The sequence below is a fragment of the Pipistrellus kuhlii genome, unplaced genomic scaffold (assembly GCF_014108245.1).
Source record: "Pipistrellus kuhlii isolate mPipKuh1 unplaced genomic scaffold, mPipKuh1.p scaffold_m20_p_7, whole genome shotgun sequence".
Taxonomy (NCBI): domain Eukaryota; kingdom Metazoa; phylum Chordata; class Mammalia; order Chiroptera; family Vespertilionidae; genus Pipistrellus; species Pipistrellus kuhlii.
In genome coordinates, this window is record NW_023425573.1 from 21,620,446 (window position 1) to 21,646,038 (window position 25,593).

The window sequence follows — 25,593 nt, forward strand, 5'->3', positions numbered from 1 at the left end:
GGCTTATTAGAACTAATTTAAAATTCATTCAATAGCAATAAAAATCACCTTTATATGGTTGAATGTTAAAATTTTGCAATGCAGTTTTTGTCTTTTATTAGTAGTATTTCAGCATTCATATGTATACATATATCTCAAGACTATTTTAAATACCTTATAAAGGAACAGCTTTCTAAACATGAATTTTTTAAATTATTAATTCCTAGAGTCAGTGTAAAGTACAATTAGTCATGTGACAATGCTGCTTAAAATGTCAGAATTTGCCTTATAAAGGTAATTTTAAAAATAGCAGGTATGATACTAGAAACAATTTTTTTGCTCCCTAAATTATTTACTCAGTATTTGGACTAAGGTAAAACCAGATGATAAATGGAAAGTGGAGAGAAAAATCAGATCATTAGAAAATAAATATTTTCCTCCTATGATTTCCCAGAGAAGATCACTGGCCACTCACTCAGTTTTACAGGGTCTTTACATAAGGCTCAACATCATGAGATTGTAAGGGAGATATGGAATAGGAAGCAGATGATGCCTGGGGAAAATGTGTCCTAATATTAAAGGCATGAATCTGTTTATTCATCCCAATCATCTATAATTGACTTAACAATTCACTCTCTATATAATCCTAAACAGTCTCATTTCAAATTTGGAACAATATAGAAAAAGAGGACTGGCAAACAAAATGTGTTTGAATTATGAGTGCCTGCATTAGGCTCTTTTCAGCACACAAGGAAGGGGAGAGGGAAGAAGTTTGCACACATGATGAAGCATTTCCTACATAAGATTGGCTGGAGAATTGCTTCAGCTGGTGGGCAGCAGAATAGAGAGGAGTAAGGAGTCAATATGCTAAAGCAAATGACAGCAGCAAATAAAAACATCCAGAAAACAAGTGGAAATCCAATGGCAAACGCCTTGGCACAATTCAGAGGTTGCAGAGTCAACTGGAGAAGAAGAACCATAGTAACAGGTGGTGTACAGTGAGGGTGCTCTGGGGTGAGTACCTAGGAAGAGCATCTCTGTATTCAGCTGCAATGTGCTCTCTTTAAAATGGTTTCAGAGGGCGAGGAGGTGTAGGCAGGAACAAGGAGAAATTTAATGTAAAGATGGGGAAAAAGTTGTATTAATACTTAAAATAACAAAGCTAATTAAAGTACTCCAATTTTAGAGGAAGAAATTAAAATGATTGCTCATCACTCACTCAGCTTTACAGGGTCTTTATGGAAGACTCAATAAGTACACAGCTACTTAAGTCAACTTGAGCTTCCTTGATGAACTACCAAAGACTAGGTGGCTTAAACAACAGAGATTTATTTTCTCAGTTTTTGAGGTCAGAAGTCTAAGAACAAGGTGACAACCAACATGGTTGGTTTGTGGTGAGAACACCCTGCCTGGTTTGTAGATGGCTGCTTTTTTGCTACATCCTCACATGGTGAGAGAATGAGAGAGCAAGAAAACTCTGGTATCTTTTCTCATAAGGGTCCTAATCCCAACCATTATGAGAGCTGAACCCTTATGATCCCATCTAAATCTAATTATCCCCCACAGACCCCATCCCCAAGAACCATAACATTGGGGGCTAAGACTTCTACATGAATTTTGGGGAACTCAATTTAGTCCATAGCAATTGTCAGTTTTGATCTCAGAGTTACAAATTAAATTTTATTCCCCATACTCAGACAATATCTGTACTTGGTTGGGCATTGATGTTATCCTCACTGTACAAATGTACTCTCTAAATTCCTTTCTAATGAATAATTGTTCTATCTGAATTCTAACTACATTGTGTTTTAGAAAAGAACTTTCTCTTTTTTCAATCATTTTATAAATAGCAAGGGTCTTTAGTGCATTTTTTTTCTGTTTCAATTGGCAAAAAAAAAAAAGAATGTAACTTGCTGACATTTTGAATGCAAACCAAGCATTGGTCTTGCTCATTCCAAAGGCCTCCTTATAGTCTAAGTAGGGTTGCTTATGAGGATGCTGGGCTTTTTTTTTTTTTTTGTTTTGTTTTGTTTTGTTTTGTTTTGTGTTTTTTTTTTGTATCATGTAACTCATTCCTCAACCATTGACCCCCTCACTGCCTGGGACTTTCCCCCCAATGTAGTTCTATTACCTAGGCTTAGGCTCAGTAGATGTTTAAATTATGTCTGTCCTGTTACTTCTCTCCATGCAACTACTCACATCTAAGTTGGAATGTCTGAATTAGTGAAGGGTCAAAGAAAACAAAAGTGAATTGTAATTTAGGAGGGAGATACATGAAAATGTTATTCTAAGTTGAATTATTCCCATGTAATGAAGTTATCCATCGCATGGACACTTCCATTCACAAAGTACCTCATTAGCCAGACTATTTTCCTCTGGGTTACCTGCAACCCCAAACTTTTCAATCTCTGGAACTCAGTAGTCAAAGGCAAATATTTTTCCAGAGTACAAATTACTCAGTTTAGGGTAAGAGATAGAAAAGAGAAGGAAACAAGCTTCAGAAGAATAGGTGGGCATTTGTTCTTCTAAGTCCTAACTCTTTCAAAGTCCTTCTAGAACTAAGTCAACCTGATCAAAGATGTTTAACTTTACTCGTGAGTTCAGATTTTTGTACATAACCTGATCACTTATTTAAATTGTGAAAATTAAAATATACAGTGATTTCCAAAAGTAATAATTGAAACCAGTATGACCCTCCTAAATAATTATCTGGGTATTTTTCACCCAATTATGTCTCTAGGTTTTTCCTTTTTGGCACCAAACAACTCTACTGCTATATCCCCTGGAAAACATCTTGTTTTTTTGTTTGCTTTTTTTTTTTTCTAATATGAATTAAAGAAAATGTCTAGATACATTAAGAACCTTCAGTTCAAAAAATGTTTGGTTGTAGTCAGCAAAATCAACATCATGGGCACAATGGAACAGAATATTTGAAAGCAGTGTATATTTATTTCATACATATACACTTTCAATAGAATACTTGATTGGTTTTCTTTATCTGAAGACATGATTGATGTGTAAAGCAGCTGCCTAACTAATTTTTGCTTCTCCTTGAGTAAGTTTTAGAAATGTTCCTCTGTCTTAAGCATGCTGGTGGATGAAAACAAAGGTGATTTCAGGTGTCTCTTGATTTATGATTTGAGACCTTCCCCCCTTAAGACTGCAATTATAGAGAAAGAAGCCTGTCATTTTCTTATATAGTTTTACATTTAGAAGCTCTGCTGTCAATTTATATTATATGCTACCATTTACCACAGACAACTACATTTGGCTACATTTCATAATAATGAAAATCACTGTAATCATATATCAACACAATGAGATAATGAGATGATAACAAGACTTCAGTACCTTCTCTATGTGCTAAACAATTAATTTCAGTCACAGACGTGTTCAGCCAGCTTGTTCCACCCCATGTATGGTGTCAGACGTTTGTGTTCCATCACAAAGACAAGTGGGTGTAGGTGATTCCAGCAGGCTGTGAGATACACTTGTCCCCATATCTGTGAACTTCCAAAAATTATTCCTGAAACTTACCTGTCTCCTCTGGCTTATTCTCTGGCAAAACTCTTAATGGGGTTTTATGTGTCAGGACATATCTAATAAATTCATTCCAAGATAATATTTGGGATATCATAAGATGTCTTATGAACAAACACAGACAAATACACCATGATCAACAATACCTGAAGATTTGGAGATTAACTTGTCTAGACTCATAAGATTTTCACATTAATTTCCCCTGAAGTATCAGACCCATCTCTATAGAAGTTATTTGTCTGAACCAAGGCAGAGATTAAGTCTAGCATGCTGGAACATTTTTATCCTAAATGAAAGCAAGATATGATTATGTGCAATAGCCACATCATTAAAAGGACTCAGTCCCCGTAATATTTTTTACTATTTGTGCTAACAGAAACTCTATTTTTTCCCCAGTGAGTTTCTCCCTTAATTCAAGATGAATTTTTATGACATTTGTGGTTGTTTTTATCCAAGTGTTTCATCTGAAGGTTTCTATTTTGAAATTCTGAGAAAGAGGAACAAGTAGTCCTAGTTTTAATGGATCTAGCAGTGAAAGATTATTAACATGAGTTTGAAGATAAATATTACTATTATTCCATTACCATTTTTTTTACTATGGCATATATTGGACTTTTGCTTGATTAATATATATATATATATATATATATATATATATATATATATATATATATATATATATATATTGATTTCAGAGAAGAAAGAAGAGGGAGAGGGAGAGACATCAATGAGAATCACTGATGGGCTGCCTTCTACAGCCCCCCCCCCCCCCCCCCCGGGGATAGAACATTCAACCCAGTTTATGTGCCCTGACTGGAAATAAAACCGTGACCTCCTCATTCATAGGTCGAGGCTCAACCTGTGAGCCACACCAGCTGGGCCTTTGGTTTGATTTTTATTTTATTTTATTTATTTATTATTTATTTATTTTATATTTATTTATTTTTAATATATTTTATTGATTTTTTTGCCCCCCTCCCTCCCTCCCACACATCCCCTCCCTTCCCAGAGTTTTGTGTCCATTGGTTGGACTTATATGCATGTATAAAAGTCCTTCGATTGATCTATTATCTCCCCCAGATTTTCCTCCCCTCCCCGCTGTAATTTGACAGTCTACTTGTTGATATACTGTCTCTATATCTATCTTTTGGTTCATCAGTTTATAATGTTCTTTATCATCCACAAATGAGTGAGGTCATGTGGTGTTTCTCTTTCATTGATTGGCTTATTTCACTCAGCATGATGTTCTCCAATTCCATCCAGGTTGCTGCAAATGATGAGAATTCCTTCTTTTTTATGGCAGCATAGTATTCCATTGTGTAGATATACCATGGTTTTTGGATCCAGTCATCTGCTGATGGGCACCTAGGCTGTTTCCAAATTCTGGCTATTGTAGATTGTGCTGCTATGAACATAGGGGTGCATATATCCTTTCTGATTGGTGTTTCTAGTTTCTTGGGATATATTCCTAGAAGTGGGATTACTGGGTCAAATGGGAGTTCCATTTTCAGTTTTTTGAGGAAACTCCACACTGTTCTCCACAGTGGTTGCACCAGTCTGCATTCCCACCAGCAGTGCACGAGGGTTCCTTTTTCTCCGCAACCTCGCCAACACTTGTCGTTTGTTGACTTGTTGATGTTGGCCATTCTGACAGGTGTGAGATGGTACCGCATTGTTGTTTTGATTTGCATCTCTCGGACAATTAGTGACTTTGAGCATGTTTTCATGTGCCTTTTGGCCTTCCTTCTGTCTTCTTTTGAAAATGTTCTATTTAGGTTTGATTTTTAATCTAGGCCTCAAGCTAGGAATGAAGAAGACTACCTGTCCCATCACAAGTGTGTAAGAGTAAGCCCAAGTGCAATTTACTTTTGAAAAGTCTCCCATTGTATTCATGGGTTCTCTCTCTCTCTCTCTCTCTCTCTCTCTCTCTCTCTCTCTCTCTCTCTCTCTCTCTCTCAGTTTCAGCCAAACCGAGACCCAATAGTGACGAGTATTCAAAGAAGATTCCTCCTCCAAAACCGAAGCGGAACCCTAACACTCAGCTCAGCACATCTTTTGACGAAGCCTACCTGAAAAAGCACGCGCCCAGGAGGACCTCGCTCACGCGGGACGCCTCCCTCTCCCAGATGGGCAGCCCCGCAGGGGACCCTGAGGACGAGGAGCCCGTGTACATCGAGATGGTGGGGAACATCCTGCGGGACTTCAGGAAAGAGGACGACGACCAGAGCGAGGCTGTCTACGAGGAGATGAAATACCCCATTTTTGACGACTTGGGCCCGGACTCCAAGTGCGACCTTGACCACCACGGCTGCTCTTCGCAGTGTGCTACTCCCACGGTGCCTGACTCGGACTTCGCCAGGTCCTCAGTGCCATGCACGCCCAAGGGTTTGCTTTGTGACATCCCCCCGCCCTTCCCCAACCTGCTTTCCCACCGGCCCCCTCTGCTGGTGTTCCCGCCCGCCCCGGTGCAGTGCTCCCCCAATTCCGACGAGTCTCCGCTCACCCCGCTGGAGGTCACCAAGCTCCCGGTGCTGGAGAACGTGTCTTACCTGAAACAGGCCGGAGCATCTCCCTCCTCGCTGCCCCCCCACGCCTCCGGCCACCCCAAACTGGACAAGGACCAGAGCGGGGTCCTGGGACCCGCTGCTGCCGCCGCTGCCGCTGCCGCTGTGCTCTCCTCGTCCCCGCCCCCGCCGTCCACCTTGTACCGAACGCAGTCCCCCCACGGCTACCCGAAAAGCCACTCGGCCTCCCCGTCCCCTGTGAGCATGGGGAGGTCCCTCACCCCCCTCAGCCTCAAGAGGCCTCCCCCCTACGACGCCCTGCATTCCGGCAGCCTCTCCAGGAGCTCCCCATCAGTGCCTCATTCCACCACCCCCAGGCCCTTGTCGCAGGATGGGAGCAAGATGGTCCATGCCTCGGTCAGCACCTATGGGGCGGCTCCCGCCAGCGGCTCCCGGTCCAGGACGCCCACGAGTCCTTTGGAGGAACTAACCAGCCTCTTCACCTCCGGGCGAAGCCTGCTGAGGAAGTCGTCCAGCGGCCGCAAGTCGAAGGAACCCGCAGAGAGTAAGTCGTGCAGGTCCGGTGCTAGCCTAGCGGGTCAGTGTGTGACTTAACATCACAGGAAGCTCTTAGGCACACAGAACGCGCCTAGGTAGGGTAGGATCGCCAGTCCTCTTAGTTGAAATCTCAAAACGTGTTGCTTTTCTTCTGCCGTGGTACAAAAACTAGTGCTCTCTAGAACCCAAAGTGAAAATCTGTACATTATAACCTATTCATTTAAAATGAAGAATGCTTTATTATTATTATTATTTTTGTTATTATTGCAATGGAAAGTTTCAGTTCTTACAGTGGCTCTGGAAAGTCTATAAAGAAAACAGACACTGAAATGTTTAGGTAACTACCTTGATGCGGAGGGAGAAATTATACATTCAAACATGGAATTGATAAATGTTAAATTTATCCTATATTAAAAGCCTACTTGAGCTAATCTGTGTTAGCAAACGTCTGCTAGAAAGATAGCAATTCGGATGGAACTTAGTACTTTTTTAACATATAATGAATGATTTTAACATGGCTTTATGTTGTTACTGTGGCCCAGTGCACAAAATTCGTTCACAAAGGGGTGAGGTCCCTTAGCCCAGCCTGCATCCTCTCCAATTGGGGACCCCAGGGAGGATGTCCAACCACTGGTTAGGCCCAATCTCACAATCTGGGACTGCTGGTTCCTAACTGTCACCTGTCTGCCTGCCTGATCACCCCTAACTGCCTCTGCCTGCCTGCCTGTGTGCCCCTAACCCCTCTGCTTGCCTGCCTGATCGCTCCTGACTGCCCTCTCCTGTTGGACTGGTCTCCCCTAAACCTCTATCAGCCTGATAGCCCCTAACTGCTCTCTCCTGCTGCCCTGATCTCGCCCCCAACTTCCCTCCCCTGACAGCCTGATCTTGCCCCTAACTGCCCTCCCCTGGCAGCCTGATCTTGCCCCCAACTGCCCTCCCCTGACAGCCTGATCTTGCCCCCAACTGCCCTCCCCTGCTGGCCTGATTGTCTCTAACTGCCTCTGCCTGCCTGATTGCCTCTAACTGCCCTCCCCTGCTGGTGTGATTACTACTAATGGCCTCTGCCTCAGCCCCTACCACCATGGCTTTGTCCAGAAGGAACTCGGACGTCCCTAAGATGGCTGGTCAACCCAATCTTATTAGCATATTACCCTTTTAGTAGTAAAGATAGATCATATAGGATAGGATTGCTTCAATTGGGGGGAAGCCTTTTTCATCAGGAGGAGATGCTCTTGGCAGACAAAAATACATAATCCCTATATCTGGACTGATAGCCAGCCATATGCACTATACTGCCAAACCAGTCATTAAAAAATTGAACTGCTTTCTTACATGGTACACCAAAGAGCTGTTGCCCTAAAAACCCCTCCTCAGCCCTCACCTTAGGTTCTGCCTTCGCAGTTCACCCAGATTAGGTTCTGATTGGTCAGTTTCTATGCCAGTCAGTGTCAAAAGCTCTACCTCCTAGGCAACCATTGGCTCCTTGCACTTCACCCAGATTTGGTTCTGATTGGTTGGTTTCTATGTCAGTCAGCATCTCTGGGCTTATCAATGGACCTGATCAAAGAGGTGAGGCTGATCCCAATGGAGGCCTGAGAGAAAAAGATATGCAGGTGCTAGCTAGGCCCCAAGAGAAAGAAAGGCAAGGGCTGATCAACAGCTGCCATTGAGGCTATGGATCAGACCCTGCTTCTCTCTCCAGGCCTCTCTTTGGGCCTGATCCACAGCCCCTTTGGCAGTCAGTGCTGGGTCCAGGCTCCCACAGCTGTAGCAGTCAGTGTTGGATCACCACAGCAACCCAGCACTAACTTCTGGTCAAACAAGCCTTTGGTCATTTTGGCTGTTTCAGACCCTGGGTTTTTATATATTAGAATAATCTAATCTTCACTCTAAACTATAAAAGGTTGGTTGTTTCCCTTTTAAAGCCAGGCTAATTAACACATCATTCATCTGGTTCTCTTCCTGGATCCATGCATATATAAACCAGGGAAAAATCACTAAGTGATAAATAGGTAGGGAACATTATATTTACCATTGAATTTCAAAGACCAGGAAATGTCTGTATCTTAATGTCTAATCCTTTTTGTGAACCTGAAATTACTCCACAAGTACAGAATAAAGTAACAACAGACACAGTTTTCTCAATGTCCATTTCATTAAATTCCACTGCTTTCCTGTATTTAAAAATGCCTTAAGCAACTATGTTGATAATTTACCATTTATATCTCAAATGATCCCAGGATTTTTTTTTTAGCTCTTTTAATTTAATTGTATTGTTTAAGGTATTACAAATAGTAGTACCTCTCTCTCTCTCTCTCTCTCTCTCTCTCTCTCTCTCTCTCTCTCTCTCTCTCTCTCCTTTCCCATCCTGATCTCCCCAGGCTTCCCCTACCCCTTGGCACTTGACCTCATCCTCTGGCCCCTATAACTATACAGTTATCTGGTCCATAAGGACAATAGTGTCAGGCTTAGGAAACCATGATCTATATTTATTAAAGTTTCTTATAGATGATAAATTGGTTTAAACACAGATCAGGTAAGGTTTTTGGAATAAGGTGGGAGAAAAAATAAAAACAACAACTTTACTTTCAAATATGTAATAGTGACATTAATAGAAGTTTCATCCTAGAATTAGTGAAATTGTTGAATTTTCTCCTTACCTACCAGTTTCTTTGCAGGATTCTTCACAGCTCCATCTGGCTGCTATACCAATTAGCTAGAAAAAGTATATGTAAAAGAAGTGATTAACTAATGGAGTTATTTCAAGAAAAATCCATCTGTTAGAATCAGTCTATGTGTTGTATGTCACAGACTTCTCCAGTTGACTCCAAAATGAGCTTTGTGTGCTTCTAAAGCAAAGCTTGCTTGTGGAAAAATTATCCAGGCCCTTTATAGCTTTTAGGGATTCGAGGATAAATTTCTTCCCATGTCCTGTTAACCATATATGGGCTCTTCAGAAAAAGGGCATGCCCTGAGTTATTTTTAACTTCAATTTTGTATAAATAGAAGAGAGGAAAAATGCTGAAAGCACAAGTGTATAATCTAATGGTATTTACTTTTGACTCTGGAAGATAAAAGAAAGACACTATCAGATGCTAACAAAATCATAGAGGTTCTCAGAATCCATCTGTAATCCAAAAAGTAGATCCAAAAATTGATGATAATAGATAGTTAACCTATAATTATTGTTGCAATATGCCCAGTGATACAACTCTCTCATTCACCCTTGCCAGATAGGATTTATAGACACCTGCTGATACCACAGAAATGGAATAAATGATATGAAGCAGTATAACATTCATTACTCATGAGTCTCAAGTGGTATATGTATTTTTTTTTACATTTCAGGAATAAGAGTTATATGGGTATGTCTATTCTCTATACCCCTCTGGCTTTACTGGAAATGCCAAATTTGATAACTTTCTATAATAGTATTCAATTTAAAGCACATTTACTTCTTTTTTAATTTTTAAAAATCCATGTCACATAAAATTTATGGCTTCAACTCTTATTTTTAATAAACTGTGAAAGACAAAGCTAATTTAATAATTTTATATCTTAAAAGCTTACAATTCTTAATGAGTATAGGGCAAAAGGAAGAGATAAAATGAGACAATATGGGAAGATTATGAGTCAAGTTCATTTTACTTCACAATTTTCTACATACAGCCTTCACATTAGTTGTTCTCAGAAGCATTTTTCCAGGTTGATAGGACATTGTAGTGTTGTTTAACTATATATGAGGACATTTGATAGTCTCGCTAATGATAATAATTTTGATTTGAATTGGTTATTAATATTTATTAAATTTTTGCAGAGAGATGAAGTATATGAGGCATGTAAGAAGCAATGAACTTGCATTTTATTGCTGTAAATTTTTTTTGTCTATACACAAAAAGTAGGTGAAGTATAAATATGATTTAAAGTGAATTTGGAGGCTCAAATTATAATTTTCTATCTATCAATATTATTTTTTAATCTTCACCTGATGACATGTATTTATTTTAGAGAGAGAGGAAGTTAGACAGAGAGATAAAGAAATATCCATAAATTGCCTCCTATGAGCTCTGACTGGGGTTTGAACCCATAATTTGGGTATGTGCCTTGACTGGGAATCAAACCTACAACCTTTTAGTGCGTGGGACAATGCTCCAAGGAACTAAGACACACCAGCCAGGGATCTAGGTCATGAATGGAGCTAAAGAAGGTATAAAAAAAAGAAATGATGTAGACCATTTATCTAATATTGTTATGAATAAAAAGCAAAAATGGTGGGCTGGCACTGCCAAAGAGCTTCGTCATATTCAACAACAGTTCACATTAGTGGAGATACAGAGTTTTCTACTGTTAAGTTTTACTTTTCAACCTTTTAAAAATTCTCTTATTTAAGAAATATCAATTTTTCAAGAACTGGTTTGTCCTGGGTAATACAGAATGAATGCTATTTTATTTTAGGAGAATCTATACATTTTGTTTAGCTTATTTAAAATATTCTTTTAAAATAAAATTCAGCAAACAAAATAATTAAGGAATTTATCTGTCTTCCTTTTCATTCCTGTGAAACTAGGGGCTGACAAAGAGTGGGTAGGGTAAAGCAGGTATAGTTCTTCCTCTATATCTCTGAGGGACTTCCCTCAGATACCAAAATCCAAGGAAACTCAGGACCCTTATATATTGATAGTAATGGTGTAGCAGTTACATATAACCTGTGAACACACTCCCTCATACTTTAAATGATCTCCAAATACATGGTAGGGCAAAAATACATTTACAGTTGTTCTTATGAAAAATAATAATCCTATCTAATAAAAAGGGAATATGCTAATTGACAATCACACTCTCACAAAGATGGCAGCACCCACAGCACAAGATGGTGGCACCCAGTCCCCTCAAACCCACCAGGGCGGTAGGCACGTGGCATAGCCAGGACCGCCCCCAGGCCCCTCAGCCCCCGCCCTGCCCAGAGCCAACCTGAGGCACAGGGAAGCCTTGGCTGGTGGCTGCCCAGGTAATAAGACCAGCCAAGGCTTGTGCTGCCAGCAGTGGCAGCAGTAGAGGTGTGATGGGTGTGTCACCTTCCCCTGATCACTAGGTCCCCTCCTGCCCATGAGGGCTCCCAGAATCTGAGAAAGGGAAGGCTGGGCTGAGAACCCCCTATCCTCCTCTGCACGAGTTTTCATGCACCAAGCCTCTAGTTAATAAATAATAAAACAAGAATACACTTTATGTTTTGCTACTCACAACTGTAAAACTACTTTTGCCAGACCCTGTGCAATGTAAATGCTATGTAAATAGTTGTACTGTAATTTTTAGGGAATAATGACAAGAAAAAAGGCTGTATATGTTTAGCACATAAATACATAGTAAACATGAGCACCATATACTTTTCAATATTTTTCAATATGTGGGTGGGGGATCCATTGACACAGTGGACCAACTGTACAAAGAAACCAAAGAGAAAGGTTGAGAATAGAGCCCACAACTTGAGATTTCTCATTTGCTCTGGACAGTGGGTGAGCCCTCAGCCTGTGACTGCCTACTGACAAGCATGTTGACTTTGGGCAGAATTTCAATGTGCATGGCAACTTGGAGCTATATGGTCAGAGATGGGTGCTGGATCTTGAATCTCTGGAGTGCTGGGATTCTTTACAAGTATTTGGGACTTGAGTTACACCCAGAAACCCTGAAGATACCTCAGAGGATATCATGAGGGGAAGGATTCCAGAAGGCCTGACAAGACTCAGGCCTGTAGGCCCTGTCAAACATCACCTTTGTCAGGTCCTCTCCTTCTGTTTGCTGGTTGCCTCCCTCAAGGCTCCTTCTAGCACTCAGAAGGAAAATGGAGTCAAAAGAAGCCCCATGCAAAGTACTTTTGAGCATTGCCTCTCTTTTCAGATTTTTGTTCTTGTGTAGTTGACAGAATCAAGCACTTACCCTTAAAATTGAAAAACAAGAAGAAGAAAAAAAGGAGAAGAAAAAAACACAAACAGTTCTGCAAAAACACCCTGGCCTATTTAAACATGAATATTTTTAAAGCTAAATAAATTATTTTCAGGATGGTGAGGTTAACTAGAGTTTATACACTAGTAAAATCACTTGATTTTGAAAATCATCTGACTCCTTGGTTAATTGGGACTGTGACATTGTCTGTTTTCCCCCATTCAGTTTCTCCAGGATTGGAATATAGACTCACTGAAGGAGACATAATTTCATAAATAATTGCTCACCTTTATGGGGGTAGACTACAGCTGCCTTTGATTGATGCAGGCAGACGTGTTTATCCCTTGTGTTTACATTCTCTGCTGAATCTGTAAGTGCAATTGCTTGTCAGCAATTTAATCAGCAATTCTCTCCATTAAAAAGAAGCCTCTCTCTTTCAGATTTATAAAATGCAGAAGCATTTTTAATTCAGAAATAAAGTTATAGCAGTCTATATTTTTAAATCAAGATTCCCTCAGTTTAATTTTGCAAACACAAAATATATACTTGGACTGATTTCTTTTCCTCCTATTGGATATATCAAACCAAAAATTCAATTTCTGACTTGTATGTAATATCATGTGTTTTCAACACTTTTACACTTATAAATTAAATATTAGATATAAGTAGGGTACCTATTGTACATATCTCCCACCTCCCATGTTTGCCCTACATTCTGATTAATTTGATGTAGGAGGCTAGGACAGAGGCAGATGTCACAAGAGTTCATTTTCATCTTAGCTCAACCACTAAAAAGCTTTGAGACATTAGATTAGTCAGTTAATCTCTTCATGCCTTATTTTTCTCACCTTTCAAATGAAAATATTCGATGCTAAAACTGTGAGTCTCTTCTGGCTGTTTTGGATGCATCTGGAAGCTTCTGGATACTTGTAGATCCCCAAATAAATGATCCCTGACCTGCCTCTCGGCTTCCTAACTGATGTTATCATTTGTTGAAAAAACTTCCCAGGAACTCCATAAAACAAAATATAATCCTTGGATCCCTGCTGCGTCTATCTACTGTTTTATAGAGTTTCTTAATGCTATTGTCTATAAATAATATCTCCTTCAAATTCTGGGAGGACTTTGTACTTCTTGTAAAGGTATGTGTCTTAAAAACTTTAAAAAAAATCTTATTCACTATTAAGACAAATGGCAAGGGAGGAAAAAAACATACCTTTTTATTATTTTATTTCATATAATATATGACCCAATATAAGATTTTTTAAAGTTGATATATGATACGTATTTATTGAACTTGTTGATTTAATAAATATAGTGACTTTAGAGGACTAATGAACTTGAGGAAATAAAAGCGTATCAGATATATTTGACAATTAAATTAAATTAAAAAAAAGATCAGATTCTATGACTCAGAAAATTCTACAATGAAATCAATATAGTTATTCAGCCAAAAAGGAACTATGCTGAATGCTAAATTCATTGCTTGTGTTCTGAAGGGTCCTGTTTAAAAGAATGCCCATTTCATCCTTGGCAGACTTATTAGGGGAAAGATATAAAGAATATAGCCATAAGGCATTTAAATGTAGACAATTTGCAGGTATCAGATTGTCATCAGTTTCTGTATTAGTGATTTAATGAAAATGGATCATTTCTCAATGTTTGAAGATAAAAAGACTCATTTTAAAAAGAAAATAATAGAGCCAAGCTGGTGTGGTTCAGTGGTTGAGCATTGAGCTAGGAAACAGGAGATCATGGTTTGATTCTCAGTCAGGACACAAGCCAGGGTTGCAGGCTCAATCCCCAGTATGGGATGTGGAGGAGGCTGCCCATCAATTATTCTTTCCCATCACTGATGTTTCTCTCTCTCCCTCTCCCTTCCTCTTTGAAATCAATAAAAATATATTTTTAAAAAAGAAAATAATAGAAACCAACATTTTAAAGAAGGAATTGCAATCTGAGTGACATTATTCATCACAGAACTCAATTAGCAAAGAGAGTGAAAAACACTCAACCAAGTCATTTAGCCTCTTGGTGGAAAGGCTCTGTGTAAATCCAGGGAGCTATTAGGTGACTGGTGATCTTAAATGCATGTGTTCCTGGGTAAAAATGGGTTTGAGTTATAACACATTTGAAAATACTTCTTTTTTTTTTTACTCTACAATATTCTTTTTTTTTTCCAGAACTCAATGAATGGGTAGCAATTCCAGATTTAATGAAGTGTCTGTAGTGGTGCATGGTGTTTCTCGGTTGAAGTAAACTCATTATTGTTGTTAGCTGATGGGAGCTAGATTAATTAAGTGTTTCACTCCTGGTAGACTAACCAATCAACTGGAGAATGTGGGCCATTGCTATTCCCAAATGAAAGGAGTAAAAATACTAAGGAGAATCTAAGAGGGGAGGAGAGAGTCTTAGTAACATGGGTTTTGAAATAGCATATCTTGTCTGGCTGGATATCCCCAGAACCGCTGAACTTAAAGGAAAAAAATAAATAGATCCAGAAGTCTATAGAATTTTCGGACATTGATGATAGAGGGAAAACTTCCCCTTACATTTTCTTCTGGTCAACTTTCAATTACATTAAATAAAATAGCATTTTTCTTTCTTTTTGTATCAATTCCCTTGTTATAAATGTAAAATGATATGATTAAGTGAAGAAAGAAAAAAAGAAAATGGATTGAAAGAACCAGCAAGTAGAGAATGGGGCATCCATGTGTTTTCCAGCCCTATTTCCAACCATAATGCTATGGATGGTGATTTTAATGTGATTTTGTTATTAAGACACAAATAAAAAACCTAGATTCCCAAGAATTAGAAGGCTGGGAAAAGATTGAGATGTCAGCAGCTTCTAACAAAATGATCAGCGCTGACATGAAGAATTGCTCTCTCTAAGTCATCACATCCTGAATATCAAAGCTGCCTTTATATTTACAATCTATCAATAGTTTCATTCTTCCATTGATTAGTTATTAACCCCTTACCAAGGATTAATGACAAGAGAGATATGTCAAATTGATGAGCTTTTGTCAATTTTGTCTAAGAGAAATTTCAAACCTAAAAAATTAAAACAGATTGCCTCACAGCAGTCCTTCTTTGGTTGATTGACGATCTCACTTTAAGCCTGCGGAATGCACTTTGGCTTCTAACACAAGTTATATACATTATCATTAAACATAAACGATAATAAAATTGCCCATGGTGTTTCAGCAAAAGCAGATTCTACACCCAGCCATGATTTTTCACTTCCCTTTAAAGGCTAAACCACTGAGGTGAATATTCTGGACTTTCTGCCTTCATTTCTTGTCTTCTCACTCCATCCTTAATTTCCTGCAACCCCGCTCACTCTTCTGCTCACTTCAAAGTCACCCAGGGCTTCCTGATTGGTCTTTGGCCCTGGTCTCTTCCCTCTCTTGGTTTTTTTTAAATGTCACAGAATGTCTGACATTGTTGGTTACTCTATGTGAGGACATATCTCTTGATTTTGTGCAATATGGCATCTTCGTTAGTAATCTTTTGGGGGCTCTGTCTCTTCTGTCTGCTTTTTGAGGAGCAGTGGTATACTCTTCTAGCAACACTACTGATATGGGGCTGTGATAGTATTTAAATGTTTGCCTCCCTAACTAAATTATCAGCACACAATATGGAGTTGTTGTGTTTTTTTTTTATTGCAGCAATGTGCACATTTTCTGGCACAAAGTCCACCTAATGTGTGTTCTTTGAATGATCAAGGACTGTTTGACTAAAATGGATAAGTGTGTATTTAACCTCCACAATTAAATGGCAAGTTTTGGGGAGCCAAAGACTATATACATTTTAAGTGTCCATACTCTCCTATGATTGTGTTTTGTATAATTATACTTGTGGATTTATTGTTTTAGCCAAAGCTAACATTTTTTTAATAGCAAAGTTTAATAGAACTACCACAATTTCCAAATATCGAAAATAATCTAAGTTGTACACAGGGTACCAAAATCAACACTAGTTAGATGTTTCAGAATCAACTGCTCCAAGGAATATCAATGGAGAACCTGGGTTTAGATTATTTTCATATAAAGTAGTAAGAAGGGAAATCAGTCTTATTACTATTTGGAGAAACCAGACAGCAGTTAGCAAGAAAATGAAAAAAAATATTCATAATCTAATGTAAAATTTTTATAAAATAATTAAAGTAAGGTCCATGAAAAATAGTGTGGCATAGATTTTCACTCCATGATTCTGGAACCAATATTAAGATACTATTTTAGATATTGAAACACTATCAGCTAGGTTGTGCATGGTATTGTGAATGGCCCTTTTGCTGTTTAATTTCCAGAAAATGATAAGGAAAATAAAAATGCATCAGCATTTCTCTTCATTTGATTTAAAAACTTCCTTTCCTTAAAAAATAATCTCATTGTAATGGATGGAAGATTGGGGAGTCACTGGAGATATAGAATAAGGAAAAAGACTTGGGAGTCAAATGTCCTTGGGTCCAAAGACGCATTTGCCTCCAAACAGCTTTTAAGCCAAGACAAGCTCTCCAAGTCTCACTTGTTTTATTTCCATACTTGCCTCAAATGATTTTTTTTTGGGGGGGGAAATTAGAGAAAAATTATAAGTAGAAAAAAAAACACCTTGCAAAATGCAAATTGCAAATCTGAGGGGTGATTGACTTTTGGATATTCACGGAAAGAATAAATAGCTTATTTAAAATGAAGGTCAGATATGAATTAAATTTTCAGATTCCATGCTGTCTACCAACTCTCTTCAGTTAGGCTTGAGTAAAGGATCTGACATCTTAAGTGGATCATCCAATGTGTGGTGTGAAGAGCCTGAAGCACTAGTGAGAATGTAAGCATTCTCCATTCCCACAGGAGGTAGACTGTTTTAATGCTGCTGGGTGATACCCAAGCCTTGAAGGAGGAGGGACATCACACCTGATGGAGCACAGTTGCCCTCTTCCTATAAACAATAGCTCTGAGAACAGAAAGGCCACCTTCATTGTACAAAAGGATGGGCAACATGATAATATGATTTACCAGCAAAATAAAAATAATTCTATTGTATATATAACTGGGTTGGTGATGTAATTTTCAAATGTAATGACTATTTTTATTTTTTTATTATAAGAGATTTATTTTTATTTTTTAATATATTTTATTGATTTTTTACAGAGAGGAAGAGAGAGGGATAGAGAGCTAGAAACATCGAAGTGAGAGAATCATAAATCAGCTGCCTCTTGCACACCCCCCATTGGGGATGTGCCCGCAACCAAAGTACATGCCCTTGACCGGAATCGAACCTGGGACCTTTCAGTCCGCAGGCCGATGCTCTATCCACTGAGCCAAACCGGTTTTGGCAAGAGATTTCTTTTTAAATAAAGGCTTTGCTTCCATAAAGATATAGGTATTAACCAATAAATAAGGTGGAAACCAGGATGACCCAAAGTGCCTACTATAAAAAATATTTAGTATGTAGACAGAGAGTGGTTAAAAGTGTGATGTGCAAAGTGTTGCTTTAAAGCAGATTCCAACTGAATCCCCTTTCCTTCTGAAGTGGTTAGTTGCCAGGAGAAAAAAATATTAAAGTTAGCATTTGAAAAATTTGACATCAGAAAACAACAAGACTGAAATGTTGTATAAAAACATGTGTGCAACCAGAGATACAGAAAGCATGCTAACCCTCTAAATACAGATTATCTAGGCTAAGTAAGCAAGGCGTGACGTGAACGTCCATAATATTTCTCATAAATGAAGGGCTACAGGCACAGAAATAGCTGTTGAAATACTTCATTGTCAATTTTCTCATTTGTTACTAACTTCCATGGCTTTCCTAGTAAAGTCTTTACCCAGATGCTAATCAAGCAGAGGCTTGCCTTGCGCATCAATTTTTAATACTCACCCCTCATAGTTAAGTGAAACCTGCAGCACGAGGCTTCTCCTGTGAAAAGCAGCCTGACCTACTTCCCTGTGAAATCAATGGGAGACTTACAAAGGCTCACAAGCAGCTGGCATTTCAGGTTGGCTCCTAATCTATGTTGGTGCAAAATGTGTGTGTTCACTGGGCCTCTGCATTGCATTCTCTCTTTATGAATTTTAAAAGTCTAAGAATAGAGAAGACCTTAAAGGCTATGGAGCCTGATGAGGGGACTCGTACCTAAATGTTGTGCCCCTGGGGTTTGTGAGCTCATGTGTCAGCTGCATTTGTAGTGGCTTCCAATTAACAGACACCCCTAGGTCTGGGGCTGAGGAAGGAAAAGAAAGGCCTAAAAGGCACCCACTTGCATTCACATACAACCTACAAAGAAGCAAAACAAAATCCATCAGAATAAGGTTTTCAGACACCTGTGTTTCAAGGCTTTTGAAAGTAAGAACTTAGAGTATTTGACAAATCTTTCTAAAGACTTGTATGTCCAGTACCTGAATTGTAGGGCATAAAATAGGAACACGAAACCAGTGAGGCAGAGGAGTCCTCAGGGCTGGGAAGAGCATGCAGGGTCCCCATCTGGTGAGGGGCTCCTATTAAAGAGCAAGCAAGTTCCCTGCAGGTGGTCACGTGCGGTCCATGTGTACCTGATAGAAGAGGAGGGTCAGCCTTGTGTTAAATTCTAGGATACCATGCTAGAGTGTGTGAGCTTGTAAAATTAATAGAAGTCCTGTTCAGTGTACATATGTCCTCGGTTAACTTTATTTCCAGTCATTTAATCCTTTTTAATGTTACGAATACATAAGTATTTTAATAATGTTTGTGCATACATTCAGTCTTTTAGTCATTCCATGAATGTTGATAAAATACCTATGAGATAATGCCAGGTACTATCCCAGGTGCCAGAATCTTTATTTTGAAATGTCAGTCAAGAATTAAAATGAAGATGCGAGGTATGCTTATTAATAGAGAGAGCACCATCTGAAGGCAGAGTTGGCAGTCAACAATATTATTACAAAGATAGTAGTAATAAAGAAGACTAGCAGGTTTTGAACTGAGCATTTTAGCAAGGTGTTCTGTTTTTCTTATTCCCTTGTCTCTATACCTTGCCATTCTGGCCCTGCTAACCTGTGTCACAATATTGTCTTACATTCTGTTACAATGCCTGGGCATCCAGAATTTACTCCAGTGGCCTGGATTTGAAGACCCTTAGAAGATTATTTCATTTTTGTTTGAGGCATAATCATAACTTCATCTTAAAAATCTTGTATTACATACAATACGGCTCTCTCTTCATCCTCCACCTATTTTTTTTCTGCTTTTCTTCCTATTCTTTAACCCATGAGCCTAATGCAAAACAATGGATTTTGTAATTCTCTGCTGTGGCCTTATTCATCATTCTGATTGATTTTGCCACAAAGTCTGCTACCAGATAAGTTATGAAACAAGATATCACAGTAATAAAAAGTCTCAGTGGTGTCAGAAATAAGAAATAATACCTAATTCAGGCACTGGTTTTATTTTCCTTTAATTTATATTAAAAAAAGAAATAAAAAGAAATATAAACACCTTTATTCCTGAGCCACTTTGCGGTTATACAGTTCATACATGCATTTTGTGTATGTATGTATATAAAAGACCAGGAAGAAGAAAAGAATGACAGGAGTTGAAATAAGGGGACAGATGACATGCACCTAATTTAAAAGGAAGCTTAAAAAACACACATGATAACAAAAGTAGGGAGGGAGGGAGAAAAAGAAGGAGGAAGATATGGAGAAGCAAATTATATTGCCACATACAATTTCTAAGAGAAGAACTCTTGTATCTTACCTTCCTTGGCAAAAAAAAAAAAAAAAAAAAAAAAAAAAAAGGTGAAGGATTTCTAAGGCCACGAATCTCATAGTAGGAGGTCAATAAATATTTGCTAGACCTTAGAACTAGTCCTGTTTAACTCCTTCATATTTGCAAAGTGAAATCCAAAGATCTTCAATCACTTGAGCAAAAAATAATGTTATGTAATAGCACAATCTGAAGCAAGTTCTAGTTCTCATAAGTCCCCTCTAAATATCAACATTTAAATATATTTCTATTGATTTTACCTATAGCCTTACTTGACCTTCTTGACTAATCATTTAAAATACCACTTGGGGAAGAAAAATAAAATATTGTTCATTGGAGTCTTTACCTTAACAACTCATTTTTTTTCTTCAAATTTATACATTTATTTTCCCAAAGAATGCTATAAAAATTTTCAGGTTGGCCAACAATGAGTCCTATTTCTCTAACCATATTTCTCTAGAGAACTGGAGAATTAAAATCATCAAGAAATATAGTATTGTAGATATTCAGTTCTGTAGCCATCAGTATATTTTCCCAGAAGGCATAATATTCCTGCTTTGCTTTTCTTATAAAACCATAAGAGCTATGACTTCTTTCATCAGCCCCCAAATACAGCTATTAGTAACTGTAATTATAGCATCTAAGTTTTTACATTTACTTTGATTGAAATGAAATATTCTTATTACCCTTCATGATAAAGGAATTATTTTTCTTAGCATTCAGTATTTGCTTCAGAAACATTTATGAATGTATTTTAAGAATTACATCTTTTAAGAAGAATGGAAATTATATTTTTCTCCCTATGCATTAATATTTTTAGTTCCTGAATGTCTCTGTTTCTTTTAAAAAAAAGATTAAAGCATTTTTTTCCATCTGCCTGTTAAAATTATTTGAGTTTTAATTAAAATTGATTGCACCTGTGCATATATTCAACTACCCACATACCTCCCACCTACTAGTTGAAAAGCTTGTCATTCCTTCAAAAAGTAAAAGAAAGAACTGTGACTTTTAAAAATCCTCATAGACATAGAAAACAGATAATACTGAGAAGTATGATGTTTTTGAATCTTAGATCAATGACTTTTTATCTTCTAATTATTATTGAAAATTGGTTATATTTCTTAAATGGTTAGTTTCCTTGTCATTTTTAAGGCAGCCTAGCTGAGAAAGCCAAGTAAAAGAATCAAAATTCAACAACAAATTTTCACCCATCCACTCAATGGTTGCTGTGTGTGTTCCTTAGCTTTGGCAGTTTAATCTTTTCTCATTTATGAAGGTCATCATAACATTTGATGTAGTCAAACATTTTTCTTCAACAATAAAAATTTTTTGAGGAATTCTAATAAATAAAAAGATTACTTTTTTATTTAACTCTTTTTCTTTTCTCTTAAGTAAGAAAAGATAATTAAAATATTTCAGCTAAAAGAGGAAAAGCCATGGAAATAAAGCCAGTCTACAAAAAGAATAATGAGTGGTATATTAAATACTAATAAAAATGTTTCATTAAGAATAGGAAAGTGGATCTGAACCCCATCTTTATTTTCAAAACTTGTGGGAGCCTTTTGAAACCACCAGTGTACTAGTAAAAGCCTCACCTTCAGTTCAGTAATATTGTGGTCCTGATGTGGGTACTGTTTGAAGACACCCCAATTGTTTCTAATAAGCATTTAGGACTGAGAAACTCCAATATATGAAACATATTCTGCTATTTATCAGTAAAATCTTAAACTTGAGGATCCTTGAGCCCAGATGCTTCATTTAAACATAAACAAATGAAGGCTCAGAAGGGGAAAGCGATTTGCCCAAGGCCTCATTGCTAATTAGGGGCTAAGTCTGCACTGCTACCCAGGGTCTCACTACCCCTAAGACAGCTCTGTTTACACTGTACATGCTGTGGCTGGGACTTCCCAGATCACAGCACTCAGAAGCATGAAACCTCAGCACTTGGTTGCTAAATTGCTGGTATGAATCCATATACTGCATTATTAGCACAGTTTTATGTCCTCAAACAACATCTAAGCCATTTCTATAAAAATGTGGCAATATGCCATGCAACAGGAACTTCAATTTTGATCTCAAATGCCTAATAGTAATTTCCTATGCACATTAACTCAGTCTTGAGGATATGTAAAAATGTCCTATATTTTTACATATTCTCAATTTATAAAATGGCTAGTAACAGAATATTACTTTGAACTTTCTAGTCATTCTCTTTTCTCTCCTATTGTTCAAAGGGTTATTCTTACATCACCCCTTTAAAAAATAGATAAAAACAGAAATATTGTAGAGGTATTAATAGAATTCCACTTTTTCCCCCCAGAAAAGAAAAAGCTAATTTTAATTTTTTGTATCTGATAATTGCTTACTTTCTCCCAGTGGCCTTAGTAAGCAGTGATTCTGCTCATAAAGCCAAATTCCCTTGAATATCTCTTAAAAGGGCAACTCAAATTATAGTCATGGTTTCTTTATTCTCTGTATACCATTGTTATTCCTCCTTGAACTTGGCATCTTTTTTTCTGTGTGATTGTTCATGCTATTGGCTGCCTAAGGATAGTTTGTATGTAAAACCACCCTTCAAAATCTCGCAACAGGCTAGGGTTGTAGTTTTAGGAATAATCAGGCTTCTGTGTTTGGACATTTTGACTAAATATCATTTCTGTAATGTATTTTGGTGCACATGAATCCCATTTTACTTTCAACTGAAGAAACTAAGAATTTGATTTTAAGATTTGGCCCCTTCTTGTTTTATTTTTTGTTTGTTTTTCTTTTTGCTTTTTTATATACAGACTTTCAAATCCAGAAGGCATCTTAAAGATGTGGTGGTCTATTAGTAAATTTCTTATTAGAGAGATGAGTACAAAGAAACACAGAAAGTGAGAAAGCATACCTAATATCACCAGATGATTGCAGAACCATTACCAGGGACAAGTTTTCCTAACAATTAAATCCAGAGGTCTTTGTGCTATGCTGCTCTCAATTCAGCATTACTATGTCTGGGGCTGTAGAGAGGACGGAAAATATAAAAATCACATATGTTTGAGTCCCTATGGCATCCTTTCTTTAAGAAGATTCTTTTTTAGATGGTTGGCTTTATGTTAATTTGCTACCCTGTGTCCTACTTAAGAATGGGACTCCATTGTCAGGTCTTCTATAACTGTTGGCATATGATTTTGAAATTTGTCAAAAGATGCAGTATCTTAAAACATCCTAAGTCAAAATGTGTGCCTGGCCCAGGTTATAAAGGTTTTATAACCTTAAAACTCTGTATGTCAAGTATTTTAGAATTCTATTTGTCCCCCCTCAGATATTTTTATCAGCAGTTTCTCTATCAAATATGGGAAGAATTTGATGTAGAGAGAATAGATAAGCTTTAGTAATGTCAGGTCCTAAATATGAAAGAAACTGAAAGGCAGCCATTAGCATTATAGGGGCTGAGGAGAACTGTGGGCATAAATATTTAATGTGGTAAATTATGGGGACACATTTGCATTTTAAGCACTATTTTGAAGTAAAAATTGTAGTTGAACAATAAGGACATTTTCCATAATTATATTCTATTTATTAACCTGCAGAGAATTTACTATGAGTTCAGGGTAGTTATTTAATGAATTCTCAATATAACCTTGTTTAGTATTTTTCTACATCTTGACTTCGGGTTAAGACCAGACAATGAGGCTGGTTAATAATTTAAAAATAATAATTATCATTGAACAGAGGATAGATTTTGAATGTCAGAAAGTTATCTTCATCTGGTAAATAGTCTCAAGTTCATCTGTATTAGATATAAACACTAGAAATTATTTATAAAAGATACGCCTCAAACTATTTGGTATTTCCAAATCTTTGTGTCTGTTGACACACTCTATTGAAAAGGATGTTTAAGAAACTGGTGACATTATAATGTGGAAATGGTATTATCTGGACTTCTGTGGATTTCAAGATGGTGCTAATAATGAGCTTTTGACTTGGGATAACTCCTCAGACATTTTCCTCCTATTCCTTTTTACACATTTTCTCCTGGGAGAATCTTCTAATACTGATGACCTCACCATGCCTCCTCAAAAACAAATATAAACTCTGTAGCCTGTCACTTAAAACCTTCCTTAATATATCTCTCCTTTTTAATGTAAATTCTGGTCCAATTCTTTCCTAACAGAAAGCCTTCCTTCCAGACAGCTAAATTTATTATGGAGCCTGAACCATTGTTCCTCTCCCTTTTGAAGAAATGTATTCTGAAATATACAGTGGGAGTATAAATTTGAATAGACAAAACAATGTTATTGATCTATTTTCCTTTTGTCCGAATTTTGAATTGTAGAGGCATTAAGTTTTAGAGTTAGAAGGATGCTTAGAAATAATTTATTTCAAATTTATAATTTTATCTAAGAAAACTAAGGCCAGGAAGAGATATTTTATTGTACTGATCTAAGAAGGAACCCCCAATCACCTCAACCCCATCCCAGAATGGTCTGCTGTTTTTATATTTCTGGAAAGTATTTTATTTTGAATTTCCCCCAAAATATATCTAATTTATATCTCAATTATTTTTTATTTTAAAGAAATCATCAACATTTTCTTTGTGAAAATGTTTTAGTCTTATTTTTTAATTATTTCTTGGAATTTTATTCTTTTCTACTATTTTAGAAGAATAGTATTTGGAAAACAAATTGGATGTCATTGTCTTCATTGAAGTGAATAGTAAAGTATATAAGCTGTTTGAATGACCACTTCAGAAGCTCTCCACTTTCACATTAAGCACATACTTGTTGAAGCCATAGGATTTAATATATTTATTAAATAATTAGTAAAGATGTATTCATCAGGTTTTTTTTTTATTACAACTAGAGTTAAGAGAGAAGCATTGCTTGCTGAATTCTTATACTCTGTTTGGCAATTTTAACTAATCTCTCTGCTCTTTATTTTTCTGTCCATATGCCAATAAAAATATTGTCCTCATTAGAAACTCAAGGATTTTATATTTAGACTATTTTACAGGAGAAAAAAAAAAGAGAAATAATATGTGTAAAAATCTGAGGGTCCAACTACTATACCAAATAACTCCAAAACCTCAGTGGCCGAATATACTATGCCTTGCCTCTATTTCGTGCCATAGGCCATGACCTATGTTACTGTCATGTGACAATCAGCTAGGGGGTTCAGTGTAGGATGGGCAATTCTCCCTACAGTTATTGGGAAGTTTCTATCTGGTGACTCTTCCAGCACCTGGGACCTCAAAAAATCCCAGCAAACAGAAGGAGGATGCAGGTGATATACATACTTTTCACCCACATTCTCACAGCCATACCTTAGGTGTATGTCTGCCTTTAAC

At 37.4% G+C, this 25,593-nt stretch overlaps 1 protein-coding gene across 1 annotated transcript in view; it reads left to right on the forward strand.

Moving 5' to 3' along the window:
- The window catches only part of NYAP2 (neuronal tyrosine-phosphorylated phosphoinositide-3-kinase adaptor 2), a 194,451-nt gene that overhangs the window by 121,028 nt on the left and 47,830 nt on the right, over positions 1–25,593 (forward strand). The window contains exon 4 of the mRNA XM_045575473.1: positions 5,479–6,588. Coding sequence (XP_045431429.1) covers positions 5,479–6,588 — 1,110 coding nt within the window. The remainder of the gene's footprint in view (positions 1–5,478; positions 6,589–25,593) is intronic.